We start from the raw sequence: 25,551 nt of genomic DNA on the forward strand, positions 1-25,551 counted from the left end.
CATAGCACAGCCGCCGGGGCGGACCCGCCCTCAACATGAGCCGGTCCGCCTCGCCGCCTCACTCGTTTCGGGGATGCACGCAGAAAACGGCCCGGTTGCGGGCAGCGCATCGTCAAACAGCGGACTTTGTACCAATGCAGGGCGGATCCGCAAAGTGGATGCGCCTACCCACCTGATTCAAATGATCAGGTGTGTTGGAGCAGGAATGTGTCTACCCAGGGGCGTGTCTGCGACGAAAACCGGCTACTTTCTGACGCGTGTGCTTATAAGACGCGTTGATGCTTGACAGCTGAATAATGAGGAAACGTGTGGAGGCGAGAGAGCGAGGCGAGAAGGGTTTCTTCTGTCATTGGTGGTTTCTCACTGTTTTGTTGGCCCTTCTTTCTTTTATTTTCGTTTGTTTGATCATAACTGTAAAACTCCTTTCTCTTTCTTTTGACAGAGTAGGATTAGAACTAGGAGAATAGGGGAAGGGGATTGGGTCCGTATGGCTTCTGAAGGGAGAGGGGGGTCTGGGGTGTGGCAGCAGGTGCTCAGGAAGAGAGGGGCTCCGGGGGAGGAAGGTGAAGTGGCAGAGGAGAGTTAAAAGTCCTGAAGAACTCACAGTGCTGCTCAGAGTTAAGGGAGCTGAACCAGGGAATGCGGGGTTCAAGGCAATCAACCCTATACAAATTGGCACATCACTACAGAGTCAGATAGGCAAGGGTTTAGAGGCCAAGATTCTATTCAATGGAGTGTTGAAGATCAATTGTGTGAATAGGAAGCAGTATGAGGACGCTATCAGCATGGGGAAAGTGGTGGCCAAAGTAGAGAAGATAAACTTAACTCCTCAAGGGAATCAAGGAGTTAAGGGAGTGGTCTATGGAATGTTTGCTGGTATGTCGGAAAAAGAAATACTGGACAACATTAGAGGTGGACAGGTAACAGAACGGAGGTTTAAGAGTAGGGAGGGAGCTGGGGAGCACCCGCCGGTTCTGCTAACATTTGTAGACACTGAGATACCAGGGAGAGTATTTCTTGGTAGTATGGCCTATCAGATGAGGACGTACGTGAGGCCACCGCTGCACTGCTACAACTGTCAAAGGTATGGACATATTGCGGATTCCTGTAGGGGTAAGAAAAGATGTGCAAAGTGTGGCGGAGATAATGGAATTAAAGAGTGCAGATCAGATGTCCCTAAATGCTCTAACTGTGGGGGGGACCATGTGGCAGCATATCATGGATGTGAATATACTATCAAGGCCAGGCAGGTGCAGGTTGTGAGGGAGCGAGACAAGGTGTCATATGCTGAGGCAGTGAAGACAGTGGCAAGAGGGTAGAGAGTAAAGAGTGGGGTTAATGTAAAACTGGGGAACAAAAGCGCTGCACTAAACATGCCTCCTCCGGACATGTTGGTTATGAGTAAGGAGTCATTTTTTTCATTTGTGGTTGATGTATTGGTTGGAGCTAAGCGCATCTTTCTGTCAATGACCACAAATAGATCAGACATTATCAGGGAAGTGGTGGGGGCAGCTGAAAGGTTCCTTGGGGCAAAGCAGGTTCCAGAAAAATTACATCAGCACATGTCGGAGGTACAGAATAGAGCACAGAGGAAGAGGGAAAACGGTGAGGATGAGGATTCAAACATAGCAGATGATGTGGAGTATTGTTAGCATCATAATTTTTTGTATCATCCAATGGAATGCCCGGAGCCTAATTAAAAATGGTCAGGAGTTAAAAAAAGTTTGTTGACAAGCTTGAGAATGAGCCAGAGCTGATTTGCATTCAGGAGACATGGTTAAAGCCCAGCTTGGATTTTGTAATCCAGGATATGAGTGCCTGAGGTTGGATTGGGCAGAATTGGTAGGTAGAGAGATAGGGAGGATTGATAAATCTCATGGGGGCTGTGCGACCTTTGTTAAAAATGGGCTGCAGTAGAGGAGAGTGAATTTAAGTGCTAGTCTTGAGTGTATAGCTGTGGAGGTGTGGGGCAGCAACAGGTACAGTAATAATAGTTGTAAAAATTGAGATAGTGTTACTGTGATTAACTTCTATAACCCCTGTAATTGTTTGTTCTTGTCAGATTTTGATGTGATAATGGAGAAAGTACGGTGCCCTGTTGTATGGACATGAGATTTTAATGCACACAATCCTTTATGTGGTAGTAAGAAAAAGGACAGCAATGGCGTAGTAGTTGAAGACTTTCTGGATAAGCATGGGTTGGTAGTGATAAATGATGGTAGTCCAACAAGATATGATATTGCTAGAAACACCTCTTGTAACATAGATTTAGCAATAGTGTCCCCCGATTTAGCTAGAACAGGGGAGTGGGAGGTAATGGATAGTTGTACGCTGGGTAGTGATCATTTCCCAATTTTGTGTAGGTTTGGGAGAGAGTTGAGGAAGGAAGAAGGAGAGAGGGTACCTATATATAACTTTTCTAAGGCCAAGTGGGATGCGTTTTGGGAAAGAGCAAATAGCTTAGTAGGAGAGGTTGGCAGTGAGGGCTCTGTGGACAGGTGGATTAGCTCCATTAGTTCCATGATTCATGAAGCAGCTTGTGGCACCATTCCTGAGAAGCGAGAGCTTAAGGCCCAGAAGCGTGTACCGTGGTGGAACAAAAAGTGTGATGAAGCTGTAAGGAACAGGAATAGAGCATATAGAATATTAAGGAAATATCCAATGTTGGTTAATGTTATTGAATTTAAGCAATTGAGGGCTTTGGCAAGGAAACTCATAAAAGAGGAAAGAGGAATAGCTGGAGGAAATTTTGTGACACAATAAGTCCAGAGACGCCAGCAGGGCAGTTATGGTCAGCTGTGCACAAAATGTCAGGGGCTTATAGGAGATCTATCGTAGTGCTGCAGAAAGGTGAGGTTGAGGCAGTATCAAATAAGTAAAAGGCAGATATGTTTGTAGATACTTTTCAGCAGGTGCACAAATCAGAGTTTTGGGGTTGAGGGGTCTAGGAGGAGGGCAGAGGGGATGTCAGCTAATCGGTGGAAACTAGAGAGGAGCATGGAAAATGAGAATCCAATTAATCTATTTTTCTCTATTAAGTAACTGAGGGATGCCATTATGGCTGGGGCAAATACCACTCCAGGGCGAGACAGACTGTCCTACGAGCTCTTTAAACATCTAGACGACTTTGTGTTGGATTAGATCCTTGCTTTGATGAACACTGTATGGGCAGAGGGATGTCTACCGAAGGAATGGAAGCATGCAGTGGTGGTCCCGATTTTAAAGCCAGGCAAAGAGGTGTTGGATCCAAGTTCTTACCGACCCATAGCGCCTACATCAGTCCTCTGCAAAATAATGGAAAGGATGGTTACAAATAGGTTAGAGTATTTCTTGGAATCAAGAGGGCTTTATGTTAATTTCCAGAATGGTTTTAGGAGGGGTCGCTCCACAATGGAGTCAGTCGCTTTGTTAAATCAAGACATTAAAAGGGCGTTTAGTCAAAAGAAGTGGTAATGGATGTATTCTTAGATATTGAGAAAGCGTATGATTCTCTGTGGAAGGATGGATTATTGATAAAAATTTATGATCTGGGAGTTAGAGGACGAATGTTTAATTGGATCAAAGATTTTTTAAAGGAAAGAGCTATTCAGGTTCGGGTGGGTGGTGTCAGTTCTAAGACAGTATTAATAGAGAATGGTACTCCTTAGGGAAGTGTTATTTCTCCAGTGTTGTTTAATGTAATGATAAATGACATCTTTGATAATATAAGTGAAGGATTTGGGCTGTCCTTGTTTGCAGACGACGGGACCATCTGGAAAAGAGGACGAAATGTGAAGTTTATTGTAAAACAGGTCCAAAAGGCATTACAGAGTGTAGAGGAGTGGGAAATGACATGGGGTTTCAAGATTTCAGCATCAAAATCAAAATATATGATCTTTGGATTTAAGAGAAAATGACCTATAACTTAGTTGAAAATGTACGGTTTTCCACTGGAAAAAGTGAAGGGTTTTAAGTTTTTGGGCATCTGGTTTGAGGAGCGTATGACTTGGGCTGTACACATGAGTAAAATAGTGGAAACGTGTGAAAAGATCAACATCTTAAGAAGCCTGGCTGGGTGTGAGTGGGGAGCTGACAGGGAGACGATGCAGATTATATACCAGGCCATGATTAGATCAGTTTTTGATTATGGGTGTTTTATTTATGGTGTGGCCTCAAAAACAGTGTTAGCCAGGCTGGAAGTAGTTCAGGCAAAGGCCTTGAGGCTCTGTGGAGCTTTCAGAACCTCCTCAATCCCTGCTTTGCTTGTTGAAATGGGAGAAATGCCCTTATGGCTAAGGCACATTAAGTTAGGATTACAGTACTGGGTAAAAATGAATGGGAGTTCTCAAACTTTCCCAGCTAGACATCTTTTACAAGAGGTGGAAGGAAGTAGGAAATTTAAATCATTGTTGATGTGATTCAGTGGGCTACAAAAATGATCATGGATCAGAGGGGCATAGTGGGACACTCGAGCTGGTCACCCATTCCCCCATGGGTAATGAATGAGGTAGACATCGAGATGAGTTTTCTTCAGAAGAAAGATAAGAGAGAGATGACTACTAGTGTTCAAATGCATCTTAATTCAATTAGGGAGAGTAAGTTGCTAATATATACAGATGGTGCTAGGGATCCCGACAGTAGAAGAGCTGGGTTTGGGGTTTATGTAGACCAACTTGATTTAAAATGCAGTATTAGAATCTCTGATGAAACCTGAGTTAATGGCAATCCTTTGGGTAGAGAAGACAAATGCCAGGGGAGTTGTTATCTGCTCCGATTCTGCTGCTGCCCTGGAGGCGTTAAAGGGGGGAAATCTCAAGCTCGATCTGACATTGTACATGAAATCCTGAGAGTATTAAATAGAGTAAGGGTAGGCAGTGACTCTCATTTTGCTGGATTCCTGGGCACAATGGGATACAGGGTAATGAGCAAGTGGACAACTTAGCCAAAGAAAGTTTAAATAAGCAAGTTGTAGAGCACCTCCCTTTGGGAAGAGTGGAACTGAGAGGAATAATTAAAGAGGGCCTAATTAAGGAGTGGCAAGTGGATTGGTAGTAAGAAAGTAAGGGGAGACACTACTTTTCTATTCAATCTCAAGTCAATAAGAAATGTCATTATAGTTCACTATCCCGAAGGGACTCTGTTAAATTATGTAGGTTGAGGATGGGTCATTGTGGTTTAAATCAGTCTCTATTTATTATAGGGAAGCATGACACAGGTTTATGTCACTGTGGGAGGCCTGAAACAGTTAAGCATGTGTTCTTAGAATGTCGTCAATACAACACTGAAAGGCTGAGATTATTTATCCAGATGGCAGAACTAGTAGTATTTCTTCTTTGTTTGGCCACTTTGAGAACCATCAATTGATTTCCAGAGTAGTCTTGAAGTTTTTGCATGAAACTGGACTATATGGAAGAATCTGAAGTAGTTTAAAGTAACGACCATTGGAGGGCAGTAATACGCAGTACAGCGTCTACACTGCCGGAAATCAAGATGAAGAAGAAGACAGTTGAATATTTGTTTGTCTATTTCTGTCTTTATGAGTCATAAAGTTTATATATTTATTCATTCATTCACGTTCCTCGCCCAAGACACACGAGTCCTGTGCCAGACCAGAATGCGCAGTCTGCTGTTTTTTTTTACATTTTTAATTTTATATACTGAATTAGAAGGCACTGTGGCGCAGTGGGTAGTGCTGTCACCTCACAACACGGCGGGTCCGGGTTCGGGACCCACTCTGTGCAGAGTTCGCATGCTCTCCTCATGTCTGCATGGCCCCAGGCCCGGATAAATACAGAGGGTTGCATCAGGAAGGGCATCCGGCATAAAACTTTTGCCAAATCAAACATGTGAATCAACCTATGACTTCCATACCGGATCCGTTGAGGCCCGGGTTAACAACGACCGCCATCGGTGCTGTTGACCTACAGGGTGCTGGTGGACATTGGACAACTGTTGGTCGAAGAAGGACAGGAGGAAAGTGTGTTCGTAAGAAGAGAGAGAAGAGGAATGCTAAGAGTATAGGGCTAAGAGTATAGGACTGAGAGTAGCGACGTTGAACTGTGGTATTGTATGAGGAAGTCTGGAGTGGCAGAGAAGTATGTTAGAGTGGTGCAGGACATGTATGAGGACTGTAAGACAGTGATAAGGTGTGCTGTAGGTGTGACAGAGGAGTTCAAGGTAGAGGTGGGACCGCACCAGGGATCAGCTCTGAGCCCCTTCTTGTTCGCTATGGTGATGGACAGGCTGACAGATGAGGTTAGACAGGAATCTTCATGGACTACGATGTTTGCAGATGACATTGTGATCTGCAGTGAGAGCAGGGAACAGGTGGAGGAGAAGCTAGATAGGTGGAGGTTTGTCCTGGAAAGCAGAGGAATGAAGGTTAGCCGCAGTAAGACAGAGTACATGTGTGTGAATTAGAGGGACCCAAGTCGAAAGAGTGAGGTTACAGGGAGAAGAGATCAAGAAGGTGGAGGATTTGAAGTACTTAGGGTCAACAGTCCAGAGCAATGGAGAGTGGAAAAGAGGTGAAGAAGCACGTACAGGCAGGTTGGTATTGGGTGGAGAAAAGTGTCAAGTGTGATAGAAGGGTTTCAGCTAAAATTAAAGGAAATGTGTACAAAACTGGTGAAACCAGCGATGTTGTTTGGTCTAGAGACAGTGTCACTGAGGAAAAGACAGGAGACAGCTGGAGGTAGCAGAGATGAAGATGCTGAGGTTCTCTCTGGGAGTGACCAGGAAGGATAGGATCAGGCATGAGTACATCAGAGGGACAGCACATGTTAGAAGTTTTGGAGATAAAGTCAGAGAGGCCAGACTGAGATGGTTTGGACATGTCCAGAGGAGAGATAGTGAATATATTGGTAGAAGGATGCTGAGTTTTGAACTGCCAGGCAGGAGGCCTAGAGGAAGACCAAAGAGGAGGTTTATGGATATAGTGAAAGAGGACATGAAGGTACAGTAGTTGGTATGAGAGAAGAGGATGCAGAAGACAGGATTAGATGGTGGCAATTTATTCGCTGTCGCAACCCCTGAAGGGAGAAGCCGAAGGGAAAGGAAGAAGATACTGAATTAATCCCCGCAGGGAAATTAGTGGCACACTCTAGTTAGTACACATGCATATATACATTAGTGTGTACAGGCCCTGAACACCCAAACACACACAAGAGGCCTGTATGTATGCAGTCCCTTTGTAGAGTCCCCAAATGAGCAGCTTGTAAGGGGGACAGCACCTTGCTCAAGGGTGCCTCGGCAGTGCTCCAGAAGTGAGCTGACACTTCCTACTGTCAGCTCACATTCCCAGTGTTTTGGGGCGGGAGCAGGTATCGAACCGCCGATTTTGAAACATTGGAAGACCCGCTCTACGGCCCGTTCTACCCCTGAGCCACTGCCGCCCCAAATGAGAGAACTCTGTGATGGATGTCGTCCTTGAGAGGGAACGGCGGGAATTCCTTCACGTCCCGGTCCTCTCTCCCGTCGTTCTCAGAGTTGTTCTGCTTTTAAATGTGTTGATCAATCCCCGTATGCGGTTATGTGTGGATGGTGGGCAAGACATGCAGGCCGTCCATGATTGGTCAATATGACATTATGGAGCCTGGATGATCACATTAGCACGCACATATCTTTGCCCACAGACGCCGGATGAGGACGCAGCTGAATACGCTAAATGGTTTAAGTAGACTACACTCAAATATACAGTATTCACCATGTACTTTCGTCTAACTGGTAAAATTGTATTTTAATTTTTTATTTTTTTTAAATTTATATACTGATTATAATCCCCACAGGGAAATTAGTAGCACACTCTGGTTCAAATCAAATCATGCATATATACAGTATATGTGTGTACAGGCCCTGAACACAAACACACGCATGCAGAGGAGGTAAAGTGGCAGGCAGCGCCCCAAATGAGCAACTTGTAAGGGGGATGGCGCCTTGCTCAAGGGTGCCTCGGCAGTGATCCGGAAGTGAGCTGACACCTCCCACTGTCAGCTCACCTCCGGGTGTTCTTGTTGGGCGGGAGCGGGAATCGAACCGCCGATCTTTGACACATTGGACGACCCGCTCCACCTCGTGCTCTACCGTGCGCTCTACCACTGAGCCACTGCCGCCCATTGATCACGGATGTTAAGCATAATTAAGTGACGCCCTTATTTTGATATTTCCTGTTATGAGTGGAAGTATTTCTGCTGTATGTGCATTTAAATATGACACTTGTTCGGTTGAGTGCGGCATGATTAATGTGCAAGTATTCAAGTGAGTTTAGCAGGCGCGTGTCCAGTAAAGAAAAGAGATATACTCCGCTCCACTCATTATTCCCCACGCAGTTTACATATGCGCAAGTCGGATATCATAACGATAAAGGCCAATTGTTTCGTGGTTTCTGGGACACCTAATGTCAGGCAGCAAAATGTCACTTTTTAAAAGCCAATGGTTGTACACATTTTTTAAACCATTACAACATGTGTCTGTAGGAGTTCATGAAATTTTGTGTGAAAATTTGTGTGATTTCAGATGCTGTAAAAAAGAGACACGGCTGTGGCCGGGGCTGAAGAAGACATAATTAGATGTGCGATTCAGTTGTTCAGCCTCGCAGCTGACAGGGGGAACTCCAGAGGTGTCATGGTACTTCAAATGAGGACCCACCAGTTCCAAGTTAAAGCAATGTTTTCATGTCTTCCTGTCGTAATTATTATTATTCATGATATTCTTTTGTAATTAATTGCCCAAAGAGAAGTGGCAGTTAAATACTCCAGATACAATTCATGGTTGTGTTTCATTTTTTCATTTACAGTATGTTTTGACCTCTTTTCTGGTATCACTGATAATTGATAGTTTTCAGCTGTAGAAAAGCTATTAGGCTGCTACATAGGACAATTTAACCAGAGACTCATAGTGTGGGTTAAATGATATGGTCTAATATATTTTCAAGTCTTGAATGTATTGAATGATTTATTCCTATGAATAAAGGCAGACTGGTTAAGAGAAATATTCAAGCCTTTTCAGAACAACGTAGATGTTGGTCAGCTAGATTTTGGATATTTCTGTTGCGAGTTAAAGCCAAATGAGCCATTTTGAATAAAGGATCTGGGCCAAATATGGCACTTCATGAACAGTTCCGGAACAGGTCCGTACCAGGTCAGCTGCGTCATGAACGGTTCCAGAACGGGTCGGGACGGCTGAGCTGCTTTATAAACGGATCAGGATTGGCTCTATGCTCGATCTGGTTTTGATCTCAAGTCCTTGTACATTTCGGGTCCGTCCCGTTGTGGAAGAGGTCTCCGTTCCGGGCCTGGTTCGCGGATCTGTGGTGGAGCCGGTAGCGGAACCGGGGCAGAGTGAAAAGGCTAGCTGGGTGGGTTCTGCAAGGATGTTGCTGGTGCATCTGATTAAGATTTGGTGCTACATAAATACAATTTAAAAAGTATCTCTTCAACATACACATTACACATTACTAAGTTCAGGAGAATAAAGTTCTTGAGACTGACATGGCCTATCCTGTCATCTCCCCACCTATATATTTGAGTAAGCTCACTTTAAAACCTCACGCTGTCACGCTTCCAGCGTCTACCCAGAAGTTCGGTCCACTTGCCGAGTTAGCTCCAGTCTTCACATTTGTCCATGTCTCTCACAGTTTTGGCTTCGTCAGACATAGCCGTTTATTTTCTTTGATTGTGACTGACCTCACGTTGTTCTGTGGGGAACCCCGATGCTTTATACACCAGGACCGATCTCACAAAATCGGCGTCTACCCGGAACATAACGCCGAATCAGCCTTTGTCTTCCCGTTCGTCCATCCCACACACAAGGAGCCGTTACGGCTTTGTTGGACACAGCGGTTTGTTTTCTTGTGACGGCGAAGAAAAAAAACAATAACAAACAAATGAAGTCTGATATTATTGTTTTATCGTGGAATTTCCACGGGTTCCCACTAATTAAAGTATAAAGCTGTTGTTGCTGTCTGTTGAAGACAATAAGCCGCAAGAGAAACCCAACAGTTCAACAGAGGAGTGGTGGTTTTCAAAGTTTACAACCCTTCTGTTTACCTTAAACGTAATAAACTTCTGAAAAATCATTTGACACATAAGCTTAGTTTAAGATGACTTTTGATCGAATGCAAAAGAATCCAGAGCGCATAACAAGTAGATTCATCAGATAACACACAAATGATGCATGCCTTGATATAAGTTGTTACGTGGAATGTTCCTTTACACTTTTGCAATTGTGTTTAAAAATAGTTACCAAAAACAATAATTCCATTCATTGGGATGAATTAAAATCATAATTTCATAAAGAGTAATGCTTCAGGACACTGGATTACAAAGCGCAAACAACCCAACCCAAGGCTCTGATATTTCATTGTTTAATATGTTGTCTAATTTGTATGTGAAAGATGTGTGGAGATGTGAAACAGTGTATATACTGTATTTACTCCTAAAAGACTGACAATGCATCATTCTCTGCTGTAGACTGAACAAACTCTTCAAGCTGTAATACACACTTCTGTTGAAGATGTCATCCATCTCCTCAGAACTCCTTACCTCAGTCACCTTTATCACTTCGTAAAGCTGCATCAGCCGTACTGTCGCTATCCAGTAACATCCAGTGGTGGTGGACTTTTGGTGTTATCAATGATTCATCTGCTCCTTCATTAAAGAGCCAGTTTCCTCCAACTATGAACAGACACAGTTACAGTGGTGCCTCTGCTTACGAAATTAATTGGTTCTGGAAGAAATTTCGTAAGTAGAAAATTTCGTAAGTAGAGACGCATTTTCCATTCAAATGCTCTAATCGGTTCAAAGCCCCACCAAAATTCAGACATAAATGTTTTATAAAGAATCAAAATCCATCAAAACATGTAACAAATACATGTTACAATTAGATAATTACACAATGAGAGTTGTGCATAATGTAAAAAACAAAGAATAGAGTAAAGAATAAAAATGATGGTCATTTACCTTTTAACTACTGTCCTCATTGTTTTTTGCCCTCTTTGGTTCATGCGCTCTTGCCTCACCATGCCGAACAACAGAGTGAATTCCAGTCCTCCTTTTGAACTTCTCCAATCACCCACACAATTCCTTAAACAATTCCTTAAACTCCTTAAACTTCCTTTTGTTTTAATAACGTGGCGATTGTAGATGCATTACGGCCATATTCTTCGGTGAGATCAAACAAAAGCATCGCTTTTTCATGCTCTTCTATTATCTCTTGCTTTGTGCGGACAAAAAAAGTATTTTCTTCATCTTTTCTTTTCCTATTTCTCTGTCACTTTCTTGGGGTCCATAGTAAATACGTACTCTAAAAATTAATATATTTATGTAAAACTATCACAACACGTCATGGGTCGAGGGCCGAATGACGAGGACGCTGCATAGAAACCTATCTAGCTCCACACAGAGGTCCCTCTTAGCCAGTGGGATGCCAGGATGCTAGGTAATTGCCAATGGCAGAGCAGCTATAAGAACGTTGCATTCAGAAACCTTTGGGAGCTGCGAGTATCAACCCATACAATATTTTTACCTTTCGTAAGTCGAAATTTCTTTCGTAACTAGAGGCAATATTTTCCTGTTGAGGCGTTTCGTAAGTGGGAAATTTCGTATGTAGAGACATTCGTAAGTAGAGGTACCACTGTACTACTCCATCTTTTCTCCTGATACTTAAGTGTTGATGTACCAAAAGATTCAGCATGTCTGTATTTGTCAAACTTACAATGAATCATTACTCAACAGGAATTTTTGATGATAATGACAGTGTATTGAGATGTCCTTATATGTTTCCTAAACTTACAATTTTTGGAGTTTCCTCATGGTTTTCTTGTACATGGTTTCTCGCACAGCATTGTACTTTCATCTCATAAATTAAAACGTATACATAGGTGGATTCTTTGGTAGTTTTACAGAACTATCTGCTTCACATAAATTGCCTAAGACACACTGATTCAGATATTTACAATGTAGGAACTGTGCTTTCAAAATGTTTCATGCCTTCCCCACCCAACCCTCTAAGCAGCCATGGGAGAACCTCTTTAATTTCTGACCAAACCAGAAGTCACTTGTCTCCCATATTTATCGGGGTCCTCTATCATTCAATCCAGAGCAGTGCTTTAAAAGTGCTATCGCCTGGGAGCAGGAGTTGGGTGTGGAAATCAAGGAAGACTTCTGGGAGAGAGCCATCCACACAATACATAACTCTTCATCATGTGCTCATTTGAGTTTGATGCAATTTAAAATTGTTCATAGATTACATCTGTCAAGTTCAAGGCTATCTAAAATATATCCTGACACTGAGGACATCTGTGTTAGATGCAGAGGTACACCCTGCCACTTGACCCATATGTTCATATTTTGTCCAAAACTTGATCATTACTGGAATTCCATCTTTAAAATCCTTTCAGAAATGTTAGGAGTCACTCTGGAACCATGCCCAATTATAGCTATATTTGGTGTTTCACCCATACACGTCCTTTGCAACATCCAGGCAAATGCTGTGGCTTTCACCACTCTACTGGCTAGGCTAGAATTTTACTTCATTGGAAATCACCACAACCCCCCCCCCCCCCCCCCCGTATCTATTTGGTTGAAAGACTTTGTTTTTTTTAAACTTAGAAAAAATTTAATTTACGCTACATGGGGACACAAGTAGATTTTTTAAGCAGTGGTGTTCTTTTATACAATATTTTACAGATTTACAAACCCTCCCATAATCTGAATTTTCTTTTGTTAATTCTATATGCCTGGCATGTGCGGGACATATACCTATATTAATTATTGCGCAATGTTAACCCCTCAGCTAAGGGCCACTGTATTCCAGATTTCGCCATATCAGGCGACCTTACCATCCTGTGGCTGTTATGTAACAAGCCACCAATGTACCGTATTTTCTGCACTATAAGGTGCACCTAAAAGCCTGAAATGTTCTCATAAACCCGTAGTGCACCTTATAATCTAACTAAACTTATTCCCTGGAGTCTCTGTGCTCTATGTCCTCACAGGTTTTTCTCAGGTTCACCCCTCATCCGCCCATCTGCTATGGACCTGCTCTTCCCATCCCACCAGTACCACCCCTAACCTAATTATCGGCTGGGGTCCAGCTTCCTTTTTCCTCCGCGCCACCATACTGTTCCACCCCTCATCCACCCATCCACTGTGGACCATCTGCTGTGGACCTACACCTCCCAAACAATAGCATCACCCCTCACCTAACCATCGACTGGGGTCCTGCTGCCTCTCTTCCTTGGTGTCATCTTACTGTTCCACCCCTCATCCGCCCAGCCGCCGTGGACCTTCCTCTGTGGACCTGCACCTCCGAGCCCACCAGTATCACTCCCATCTCTCCATGTGCTGTGGACCTTCTCCTCCAAGCCCACCAATACCACCCCTCAACTATCCATCGGCTGGGGTCCTGCTTCCATTCTTCCTCCGTGCTGCCATACAGTCATCCACGCAGCTATAATTGTGCCTTGACTTTGGCAACCTTAACCATATTGATACTGTCTCTATCTGGCCTATCTATCACTCTCTCTCTATCACTCTCTCTCTGTCGCTCTCTCTCTGTCTCTCTGATGCTGTTCTTATCTTCCTTTGATTTCTTTTCCACCCAACCGGTCGAGGCGGATGGCCGCCTAAAAGAGTCTGGGTCCTGCCCGGAGTTTCTTCCTCATCGAGGGAGTTTTTCCCCGCCACTGTCGCTTATGCTTGCTCTGGAGGGTTCAATTGGGTTTCTCTGTCTGTTAAAGCGCTTTGAAATGTCTGCTGCCATGATTAAGAGCTATATAAATAAAACTTGATTGATTGATTGATTGTTGTGTTGCTTAAATAAGCAAGACCATCCTTGAAAGGCATTGTGTAATTGAGAGCCCATTTTACTCCAAAACCTGTATTTATATTGTTGCCTTCACAAATGTACAGATTACCCATGTCTGGCATGTCATCATTTATTGCTGCCGTCTCAATTGTATGCTGATAACAAAAAGGTTGGATCCTGTCCTCTGTAGTTCAGAGGGCATTTCATCCCACAGCAGGAAAGTTTTCCACTAGTCAATGTTAAATGAGCTCTGGCTCAGTGAAAACAGCAGATCTGGATCTGGTTTATATAGTAAATTTTTATGTTAAAATGTTATTTATCTTTAGTACATACCGAAATGGCGAGCAGAACCTGTCAAAAGTGTTACTCTGACAATTTAATATTGTCATATGTTGATTTGCTTTGAGTTGACATTGAATGTTTCTCACATCTAATTTAAACTGTTGCTTAAAAAAATGTTGGAACATACCATTTACTTTAAAACAGCAGTACCAGTGTGAACAATTTTGTCACCAGTACACAAGAATCAGGACTAAAAGTACCATGTACATGAAACATGAGAAGCCTCCATTACTGATCATAATCTATTAAAAATTAATTCACCTCTAAAACGGTATCTGTAATATCAGATTGCTGTTGATAGTATAAATATACACATTGTAACTACTTTAGCAGCTCGTTTTGCCTTTTGCTCCTTTTTTTTGGTAACATTTATCTCAGGTCCTTTTTTTGGCATGTTGAATCTGCCACCATGTCTTTTGTACTGCAAACTAGATCTAACTATTGGTAAAAATCAAGGGCCAGAGCAGCCGTGAACGCAGCTTCAACAAACATCCGTTTGTTCAGGTACAAATTAGCTTCTTTATATACATGTGTAGCATACAGAGCCATCAGTGGGTTGATTCTACCTGTGTAAATATGATTTATATGTTTAATTTGCATTTTATTAAGTACAGCTCATGTTCTGAGTATGATGATATTTTCTGGGAGTTTCCTGTAAAGGTAAGAGGTTGGTTAACGGGTTGAAAATGTATGTAGCAGTATGCACTGCCTAGCTCCTACCAGAAGAGGGCGCATTCGCTACACTGTGTGTGCAGCGTTCAGTGAGCGAGAACGCACATTGGAGCGTACATTTATCATGCGTGTGGCGCACTGTGTTGAGTGACAGGAATTGTTTTGCTCTTTGCAGGTAAGCAGTGAAAGTTATAATTGCATAATTAATGGATATGTTATGTGGTAGTTTAAATATGTCTATGAACGTTACTTGTTCAGCGAACAGAACATACTGAAAATAGCGGCTAGCCAGTAGTTAGCACTGGTCGCTTCACTAGAGTGAGCGTGACTGTAACACAATAGGCTGGTCGTAAGAGCCCGAGCTGCTCGTGTGTAGTTCATGTATGAAAAAATGAATAACTTGCATGATGTTAAAGTAGATGGATGATTGAGGTGTCTAAAGTGACAATGTTAAACATGATTAGTTGACTAGTTGGCAGAGAGGTAATGTACTTGATTGTTTTGGATGTTTCAGATGTTCATAATGTTCCTTTGTTAGAATATTGAAGACGTTACGAGAAAGCACACTTGAGCGTACATTTATCATGCGTGTGGCGAACTGTGATGAGTGACAGGAATTGTTTTGCTCTTTGCAGACAAAAATAAAAGACTTCAAAAACTAAATGTGGAGGGCAGCTTCATTCTGCAACATTCTACACATGCAAGCACTGATAATACCATTTCTTGAATGGTCGATGGTTTTATACTTTAAAAATTATGCAGTATTTCTGAGCAAAGAACAGCCTGTACTAATAGCCAGGTGCAGCTTTCTGGTCAAATACCTAACAAGGTCCAAACATTGATAGTGATATAACATATCAGGGTCCAACATTGGTGTGATCCCCATTAAGACCTGGCACCAAGTCAGAAAAAAATCAAGAAAAACTTCAATTGTGTGGAATTTAAGTTTGAAATGAAAATTATGTCAGCAGTTTCCAAAGTTGATTTTATTTCTGTCAACCAATTATGTATCTCCAGATCAATATTCATAATGATCCCCCACTTAAAATAGGTGTTACAGAGGAGGAAGGACTGAGACTGGACAACTCAAACAAAAATGAACTCAGTAAATGTTCCAACATTGGAGTGGGGAGGGGGTATTTTACAGAGGTGTTACCTGTATGAACATGCAGTCATACACATTTCAGTTTGTACTGAAGCCTCTGACAATTTGTTCCGCAAGATCGAATATCAAAACAAATGCAAAAAATAATCATCATACACTTCAGAAAAAGGCCAAAATGAAGTTCATAAAGTGGCAAGGACAGAAAAAGCCTCCTGTAGGCTACTTAAAAAAAAACTGAGCAGATCAGCACCCATTTTTGTTAACATCAATTGCCACCATTCAAATCAAATTACAGTACAGCCTACAAGACAGATCAACGATACCTCAAAAACAACAAAGATAAAGAATTTATGGACATTAATCTTCACACCCTGATAATGGGCCGTAGCTCTAGCTAGTATTAGCAGGTCAGAGTCAGCAGTGAGATTTGTAGCCTGACCACAAACCAGAAGGTGTGTTTGAGCGGAGCTGCTCCACTGAGATTTTGGGATGATCCTGCAGCACAAGGTTATGACTGCCAAAAGGAGCATAAAATAAGTCAGCTTGTAAGACTATATGCACTGAATGAATACATGAATGCAGTTCATCAATGATTATATTAATGGGAGAATATCAATGAGTGTCTCATTAGTACTGAGTGCATCCGAAAGTCTGGAGTCCTCAGAGGCCACTTCCAGATGGTATGTCAATCAGACCAGGATGTTAAATTCATGAGTGCTGACGCATCTCAAGCAGCTTCCACTTGGGACTGTCCTGGATGTCCTTTGGTCATCACCGTGACTAGTCCACCTCCTCCATGTTGCTGTAGTTTGGCGCTGAGCACTCCTCAGATTGTGAGAATAGGTCAGAAGGAATCTCTGGAGTTAGAGTAGGTAGGCTTTCAGGGTCCAGTTCAGTCCCAAAGAGTGACTGGCTAGAGGCCTGTAAAATAAACCAGTGTTGACAATAAATCATGGTGCTTGTATTCTGGTTAGGGAAAATAATGAAGCTTTGACACTTATAATAATGTATATAATACAGGAAAATAGCTTTATTTCCTTTAAGATTTTTTTTAAATTAGAAGGAAAAATTAAACAAGGAAAAAAAACAGGTTGTGACTCTTAAATACAATACTCGTAAAATTATTTTGACAAGTCAGTGATTTAAATTGTATAAAACTTTTTATTACAGCATACAAGATTATAGTATTGATAGCTTGTAAAGGATTTCAGCTGTCTTGAACAACTGACGCCACTGTTCACATTTCCCCGCAGACAATTTAACACCAGACATATTTCATTCTTGCATATGTGAATCAAGTTTACAGTATATGGTTGCTCTTAAGCATTTAAGGAAAATATCTTTCTTCAATAACAAAACTACGTCTTCCCTGAGTCCATGAACACAATCACACAAGAGTTGTAAATAATCCGTGAACAGACAGGTGTAGGCATTAAATAAACCAACTCTTTAAATTACAAAAATCATGTAAACAAGACTGTTTCATGAGAAACAATAATTAAAAATTTTTATAGATTAGATATGGAAGTGTACTGTCAATTCTTGTCAACGGAATAATTTATAAAATCCAAAACTGTTCATAATTGATCATGTTTGAAATTCCCACTCAAAAGCGTAATCCTGAAATAATCATACTTGCCGTTTAATCTGGCTGTGACAAATGTGAATCATGGGCAAGCTTCTGATCTGTGCAAGGTTTTAAAAAGAAAACAGCAACATGCTAACATTTCCTTCTGAGAAACTACAAGCTTAAAATGTTACATGAAAAACACAAAAACCCAAAACAATTCTGAACAGGCATTTCAATGAAAACATGACAAATTACAGTGACTAACAGTGGACACTGCTAATAGTCCATTTATAGATGAACAAATAGATGTGAGATGCTTAGTTCCTATCATAAATCATCTATCATAAAATCATAAAAGAAAAAAAAATACTGTAGAGTATTTCCTAACATTTATGTTCACGTTTGCATACAGAATGCAGGAAACTGCCTTTTTACTTAAAAGTGTAGTGCAACACAAAAAATGTTTTCGTCAGTAGCTTGGAAAGCTGGTTTCTCTCTTTACAATGTCACTCTAAAACCATCGTAGAAATTCTGTAAATATTCTGTTTCTTTGAGAGACATCTTACAACAGCTGATTAGCACTTTCATGTTCATCTTATCTCCAGGATGAAAAAAATTAAGGCTATCTGAGATAATGTGACATTTTCAAAAATGTGACGATAAAAAGGACAAACTGAAAATTCCATGGCAGCAGGAGTAAATGACATGCATAGAGACATGTTGTGAACAGATCACTTGTTTTTATTTGAGACACATTTTTGTACTCATCTTAACTTCTGGACCCTCAGTGTGACTTGGTGTGTTTTTAAAGGGTTGTTTAGTTACAGCTGATATGGGAAACTGCTAAAAAAATCTATCTTCAAAGCTAAAGTGTAATATTTGCAAACTACTAAGGAATTCAAAAAAAAAAAGGAAAAAAAAAAGGCCAAGCATCTCTGGAAATATATCAGTGGCATGACACCAACAGATGATGCACTTGAAATTAAAATAGATTTTTTTAAAAAAGTGCTTATACTGCACTTTGCCTTTGCAAGACAGCAGAATTCTTAGTCAAGGACTGTGATCAGGTCTTAAAGCAGCCTCCTCTGATCTGACCCCATATTACAGCAGATATAGAATTACAAGCTTGACTAGCGATTGCTGAGGTCCAGTTTGTAAAGAAAAGGGTAGACCAGGTTGACAAACAGGGCAAACACTGCTGCCAAACTGCCCAGGATAAAATAACACATGCAGTCATTGTCAGTATAGTCCGACATCCTCCTCTGCCGGTGCACCAACATTTCAGTTCCTGCTTCCTCTTCCTTATATCTGTTCAACTGTGTTTGTCTCCTCTGCAGCGCAGACTGGAACAGTCTGGGAAGGCCATCATTGAGGCTGTCCTCTTCCTCCAGTTCCCGCCATATCAGAGAAGCCTGCGATTGGCGGAAACCGGTGTCAGCTTCTGGGAAAAGGCGTGTTCTAACAAATACTATGACTGCAAACATTCAGTGAATTTACCTCAGTTTCAGACCACTAATGGTGATTTGTATAGAGCAAATGAAAAACATTCTCTGCTGGTAGTTCAGTGACAAAAGAGAACAGTTTGAGAGGTTGTTTTTTTTTAGGATTCAGTCTGGTAGAGCTCCCCGATCAATATAATAATTCTAAACTAATGTAATCACAGATTAATCCCCTGTGCGTAGCAGCAGTCGTGTTTTTAGATGAAAGATCAGCATGTTATATGAGAAGATGGGAAGAGACAGACAAAAACTTTGGAAATTGGACAAATTCAGTCTGCTCACACACGCAAAAAAAATGTTTCATGGTAGTTCGAGGAGAAAGTGTGTTGCAATCGTGAGAAAAGACAGCAGAGATCATGGGGAAGATGGACAGATAGAGGCTCGAATCACATCCCCTTCACTCTAACCTGTGGAACACAGAGCTGCTGTGGAGCTCACTAGATTTGCTATTGCTGTGAAAAAAAAATAAAAATCAGGCTTGCCAAATCTAAAGGTTGAACATAGTCACATATTTGTAAATAAGGTATTTTGCCATCAAAAGCCAAAGAAAAAGGAAAAAAAAACACCAACATCACTTTTCTGCTTAGAAATAGCTTTTTGCAAAAAGCAGGTTTTCTCCGTTTTTCGGTCAAAAACACGTGTTTTTGGTGAATCCAGCTATGTTCTACTACAAATAATTTAAGAATGTAAAAAGGTAGAAAAACTTTTTTTTCCTGATGAAAAGAATAGAATCAGCTCTTTCTCTTGATAAGTTCTGTGTCTATCACAGGCGTAGGAAACAATATTCTGTGGGTCTTGAAATATTGGTCAAAATGCTCTAAAACTGGCAGTATGGAGAGCTCTCCTGATCTGTCTATTAGGAACTTTTTGCAAGTGTAGTAGTTGACATTTTACAACTTAATGCTTGGTGAAACATGGAATCACTAGCAGAAGGAGTCACCTTTGATCTCATTCTCCTAGTCCTCGGAACAGCTCATCCTTGGATGTACAGTATCTTTAAACAGACTATTTTATTTTCAGTTCACTTAATCTAATGATCAAAAGATTCATTGTAAACTGTTGTGTTGCTAAACATATAACAGTATGTGTGGTGTGCAATCCTGAAAATTCAACTTAATTTCTTTAAAGATTAAGATTAAAGATTCTTTTATTAGTCCCTTGTAGGGGAATTTATTTTTCCATCATTAGACGTGTATATGTGTGTGTGTGTGTGTTTATATATTATATACATACAGTGGTGGTCAAAAGTTTACATACACTTGTAAAGAACAATGTCATGGCTGTCTTGAGTTTCCAGTTATTTCTACAAATCTGATTTTTCTGTGATAGAATGATTGGAACAGATTCCTCTTTGTCACAAAAAACGATCATAAAGTTTGATTCTTTCATGACTTTATTATGGGTAAACTGAAAATGTGACCAAATCAGCTGGGTCAAAAATATACATACAGCAATGCTAATATTTGGTTACATGTCCCTTGGCCATTTTTTCTTCAATTAAGTGCTTTTGGTAGCCATCCACAAGCTTCTGGCAAGTTTCTGGTTAAATCTTTGATCACTCCTCTTGACAGAATTGGTGCAGTTCAGTAAAATTTGTTGGCTTTCTGACATGGACTTGTTTCTTCAGCATTGTCCACATGTTCTCAATGGAGTTTAAGTCAGGACTTTGGGAAGGCCATTCTAAAACCTTAATTCTAGCCTGATTTAGCCATTCCATTACCACTTTTGATGTGTGTTTGGGGTCATTGTCCAGTTGGAACACCCAACTGCGCCCAAGACCCAACCCTCAGGCTGATGACTTTAGGTTTTCTTGAGGAATTTGAAGGTAATCTTCATTGTCCCATTGACTCTTTGTAAAGCATTAGTTCCATTTGCAGCAAAACAGGCCCAGAGCATAATACTACCACCATCGTGCTTGATGGTAGGCATGGTGTTCTTGGGGTTAAAGGGCTGGGCAATGCTGGGCATTGTGGCCAAACAGCTCAATTTTTGTTTCATCTGACGACAGAACTTTCCCCCAGAGGGTCTTATCTTTGCCCATGTGATCAGCAGCAAACTTTAGTCGAACCTTAAGGTGCCGCTTTTGGAGCTAGGGCTTCCTTCTTGCACGGCAGCCTCCAAGTCCATGGCGATGCAAAACATGCTTGACTATGGACACTGACCCCTGTGTTTCAGCAGCTTGTAATTCTTGGCAGATCTGCTTTTTGGTGCTCCTGACCAGTTTTCTCTCAGCAGCAGGTGACAGCTTGCGTTTTATTCCTGATCGTGGCAGTGACAAACAGTGCCATGCACTTTATATTTACAATTGTTTGCACTGTCCGCGGTGCACTGGCGTCGTGCCCGGAGTGTCCCCCACCTTACGCCCTATGCCGCCGAGATAGGCTCCGGCTCCCCGTGTCCCGCTGCGGCGGATATAGCGGTGGTAATCTGAAAATGACTGACTGACTGTTTGCACTGTTGCTCTTGGAACCTGCAGCTGCTTTGAAATGGCTCCAAGTGACTTTCCTGACTTGTTCAAGTCAATGATTCTCTTTCAGATCTGGGCTGAGCTCCTTTGACTTTCCCATTGTAGCGTTTGTGGGTGTTTTTATATGAGCCCTTTTTAAATGGCCTCAGAAGTCACCAGCTGTAGTCACTCTTGATCACTCACAAGAAGTTAAGAGGCCATGCTATGAAGCTGATGTCATTGAAACAATTGCTCATTCATGTTGCTGTATGTATATTTTTGACCCAGCAGATTTGGTCAACTTTACACATAATAAAATCATTAAAGGACCCAACTTCATGAATGTTTTTTGTGACGAAGAAGTATGTGCTCCAATCATTCTATCAGAGAAAAATCAGAGTTGTAGAAATAACTGGAAACTCAAGACAGCCATGACATTATGTTCTTTACAAGTGTATGTAAACTTTTGACCACCACAGTATATAAAGTATATACACGGTATATATATATATATATATATATACGTACATATATACATACTTATATACATATACACACACAGTGGTACCTCTACTTACGAATGTCTCTACTTACAAAATTTTCTACTTACGAAACTTCTCAGCAGGAAAATATTGCCTGTAGTTACGAAATAAATTTTGACTAACGAAAGGTAAAAATATAGTATGGGCTGATACTCGCAGCTCCCACAGGTTCCTGTACGCAACATTCTCATAGTTGCTATACCATTGCCTATTACCTAGTATCTTCCTGGCATCCCATTGGCTAAGAGGGACCTCTGTGTGGAGCTATATCGGTGTTCATGCAGGGTCCTCGTCATTCGGCCCTCGACCCGTGAGGTGTTCTGATTGTTTTGCGCAGATATATTAACTTCTTGAGAATTCGATATGGACCCCAAGAAAGTGATGGAGAAAAGAGGAAAAGAAAAGACGAAGAAAATACTTTTTGTGTCCATACAAAGCAAGAGATACAGTGGTACCTCTACTTACGAAATTAATTGGTTCCGGAAGAAATTACGTAAGTAGAAAATTTCATAAGTAGAGACGCGTTTTCCATGCAAATGCCCTAATCCGTTTCAATTCCGACATGTTTCATAAAGCATAAAAATGCATCAAAACATGTAACAAATGCATGTTACAATTAGATTATTACACAATAAATGAGAGTTGTGCATAACGTAAAAAACAAAGAATAGATTCTAACAGTGGTTCGCAGGAACGAGGGAAGGGTACGGGTGAGTTCAGTGTATTTATTCACAAGAGTTTCTCAGCCACCAACACGGTTCATTTAAATACCCGCTTCCCCTATCACACCCTTTAACCCTGTGACGTCACACCTCCCTTGTGCCTGCCTAGTGTGAGACAGCTCTTTAGTGTCAACTACAAAATAATAAAAATGTTGGTTATCTTTTAACTGCTTTCCTCATTGTTTCTTGCCCTTTTTGGTTCATGCGCTCTTGCTTCACCATGCCGAACAACAGAGTGAATTCCAGACCTCCTTTTGAACTTCTCCAACCACCCACGCCATGCCTTAAACTCCTTAAACTTCCTTTTGTTTTAATAACGTGTCGATTGTAGATGCATTACGGCCATATTCTTTGGCGAGATCAACCAAACGTGTCCCTTTTCCACACTAAGGAGATAAGAGGCCAGGAGAATAATAACTCAACCAGCAAAGGTGTACTCTCAGTGGCAGGGAAATAGCAGCCGGTCAGAACCACCAAGAGCTGAGGTGGAGAAATACTGGAAGGGCATATGGGAAAGAGAAGCATCACACAACACCGATGCCCAGTGGCTAGTGGACCTGAGGACTGACCACAGGAGCCTCCCAGAACAAGAACCAGTAACCATCTCAATGGCAGACATCCAAGAAAGAGTGTCAAAGACGCACCGGGACCTGATATGATCCATACAGACTGGCTAAAGAAGCTGACAGCACTCCATGAGCGTCTAGCAGCACAGATGAACCAGCTGCTAAGGGATGGGACGCACCCAGAATAGTTGACTGAAGGCAGGACAGTCCTGATCATGAAAGACCCACAGAAGGGATCTACCCCATCCAACTACTGGCCAATAAGCTGTGTCTGTACAACATGGAAGCTCTTGTCAGGCATCATGGCGCCTAAGATGAATAGGCACATGGATCAATATATGAGCACATTACCCCCATTTTAGCCTCACTCCACTGGCTGCCAATATATTTTAGAATCCATTTTAAAATTATTTTATTTACTTTTAAATCCCTAAATGCTCTTGCCTCACCTTACCTCTCTGAGCTTCTACACCCCTATGTACCTGCTCACTCTCTCAGGTCAGCTGATCAGCTGCTCCTGAATGTGCCTAAAACCAAACAGAAGCTGAGAGGGGACCGTGCCTTTGCTGTTGTGTCACCTAAATTGTGGAATAATCTGCCTCAGCAAATCAGACAGGCCTCTTCTCTGTCTGTTTTTAAATCTCGTGTGAAGACCTACCTCTTCTCCTTGGCTTTTAACATCTAGATAGACACTGGATTTTATTTGATCTTATTTGATCTTATTTTTATTGCTGATTATATGCTTTTGTTTTTATCCATATTTTGTTTTTAATTGATTAATTTTACTTATATTTGAGCCATTTTGTCTTTTCTCTATAATGTTTGTTCTTTTTTATTTATTTGCCTGTAAAGCACTTTGGTCGACTGTGGTTGTGGTAAAGGGCTCAACAAATAAAGATTGGATTGGATTGGAATATATGAGCGGAGCACAGAAAGGAGTTGGTAGTAACACCAGGGGAGCCAAGCACTAATTACTGATGGACAGAGCAGTACACAGAGACTGTAAGAATAGGCAGACCAACTTGTGCACCATCTGGATAGACCAAAAAGCCTACGATTCAATGCTAAACATGTGGATACTGGAATGTCTGGAACTGTATAAGATCAACAGGACGATAGAGCCTTCATCCAGAACTCAATGGGAATTTGGTAGGCAACCTTGGAGACTAACTCCAAGCCAATTGCCCAAGTTCAGTGCGGTATATACCAAGGGGATGCACTATCACCACTGCTGTTGTGCATAGGCGTGAACCCCCTCAGTCACATCGTCACAAGAGTGGCTACGGAAACCGATTCCGAAGCGGGACAACAATCAGCCATCTCCTCTACATGGATGACATCAAGCTGTATGCCAGGAATGAGCGAGAAATTGACTCACTGATCCACACCACCAGGATCTACAGCGACGACATAGGGATGTCATTCGGATCAGGCAAATGTGGCCGGATGGTATCAAGAAGAGGCAAAATGATCAGAACTGAAGGGGTTGATCTACCAGGGGGCAGGATAGAAGACATCAAGGACAGCTACAAATACCTTGGAATCCCACAGGCTAATGGCAATCATGAGGAGGCCGCAAGGAAGTCATCCACAGCCAAATACCAACAGAGAGTAGGGCAAGTCCAGAAATGTCAGCTGAATGGCAAGAACAAGGTCCGAGCCATCAACATGTATGCACTGCCAGTCATCAGATAGCCTGCTGGGATCATAAGCTGGCCAAAGAAGGAGAAAGAAGCCACAGATATTAAGACTAGAAGGTTTCTCACCATGCATGGAGCATGCAAGTCGAGCACCCTGAGGCTGTAAACTAAGCGGAAAGAGGGAGGCCGAGGACTAGTTATTATCAGGGCCATTGTCCAGGATGAAACATTGAAAATCCAAGAGTACATCAGGAAGATGGCCCCAACAGATGAACTGTACAGTGAATGCCTTAGACACCAGAAACCTGAGGAGGAAGAGGAGACAACATGGAGGGACAATCCCCTGCACGGCATTTACCACCATCAGATAGAGGAAGTGGCTGATATCGAGGAGACCTAACAATGGCTGAATAAAGCTGGACTTACAGACAGCACAGAGGCACTGATCATGGCAGCACAAGAACAGGCCTTAAGTACAAGAGCAATAGAGGCCAAAATCTACCACAGTAGATCTAATCCAAGGTGCAGGCTATGTAAAGAAACCCCAGAGAAAGTCCAGCATGTGGTAGCAGGGTGTAACAAGCTCGCCAGCTCGGCATACATGGAAAGGCACAACCAAGTAGCTGTGATAGTGTACAGGAACATCTGTACCGAGTATGGAC

The 25,551-nt window shown here is 41.9% G+C and overlaps 1 protein-coding gene across 4 annotated transcripts in view; it reads right to left on the minus strand.

Moving 5' to 3' along the window:
- Positions 1–15,766: 15,766 nt before the first annotated feature.
- Positions 15,767–25,551, minus strand: part of usp19 (ubiquitin specific peptidase 19) — a 64,461-nt gene continuing 54,676 nt past the window's right edge. For 2 of the 4 annotated variants that reach the window (XM_068304523.1, XM_068304515.1), the window contains exon 26: positions 15,767–16,825. In XM_068304523.1, the coding sequence (XP_068160624.1) occupies positions 16,685–16,825 (141 nt within the window). In that variant the 3' untranslated portion in view covers positions 15,767–16,684. The other 2 variants (XM_068304506.1, XM_068304499.1) reach the window with 1 other exon arrangement.

The sequence above is a fragment of the Antennarius striatus genome, chromosome 2, assembly GCF_040054535.1.
Source record: "Antennarius striatus isolate MH-2024 chromosome 2, ASM4005453v1, whole genome shotgun sequence".
Lineage (NCBI taxonomy): Eukaryota > Metazoa > Chordata > Actinopteri > Lophiiformes > Antennariidae > Antennarius > Antennarius striatus.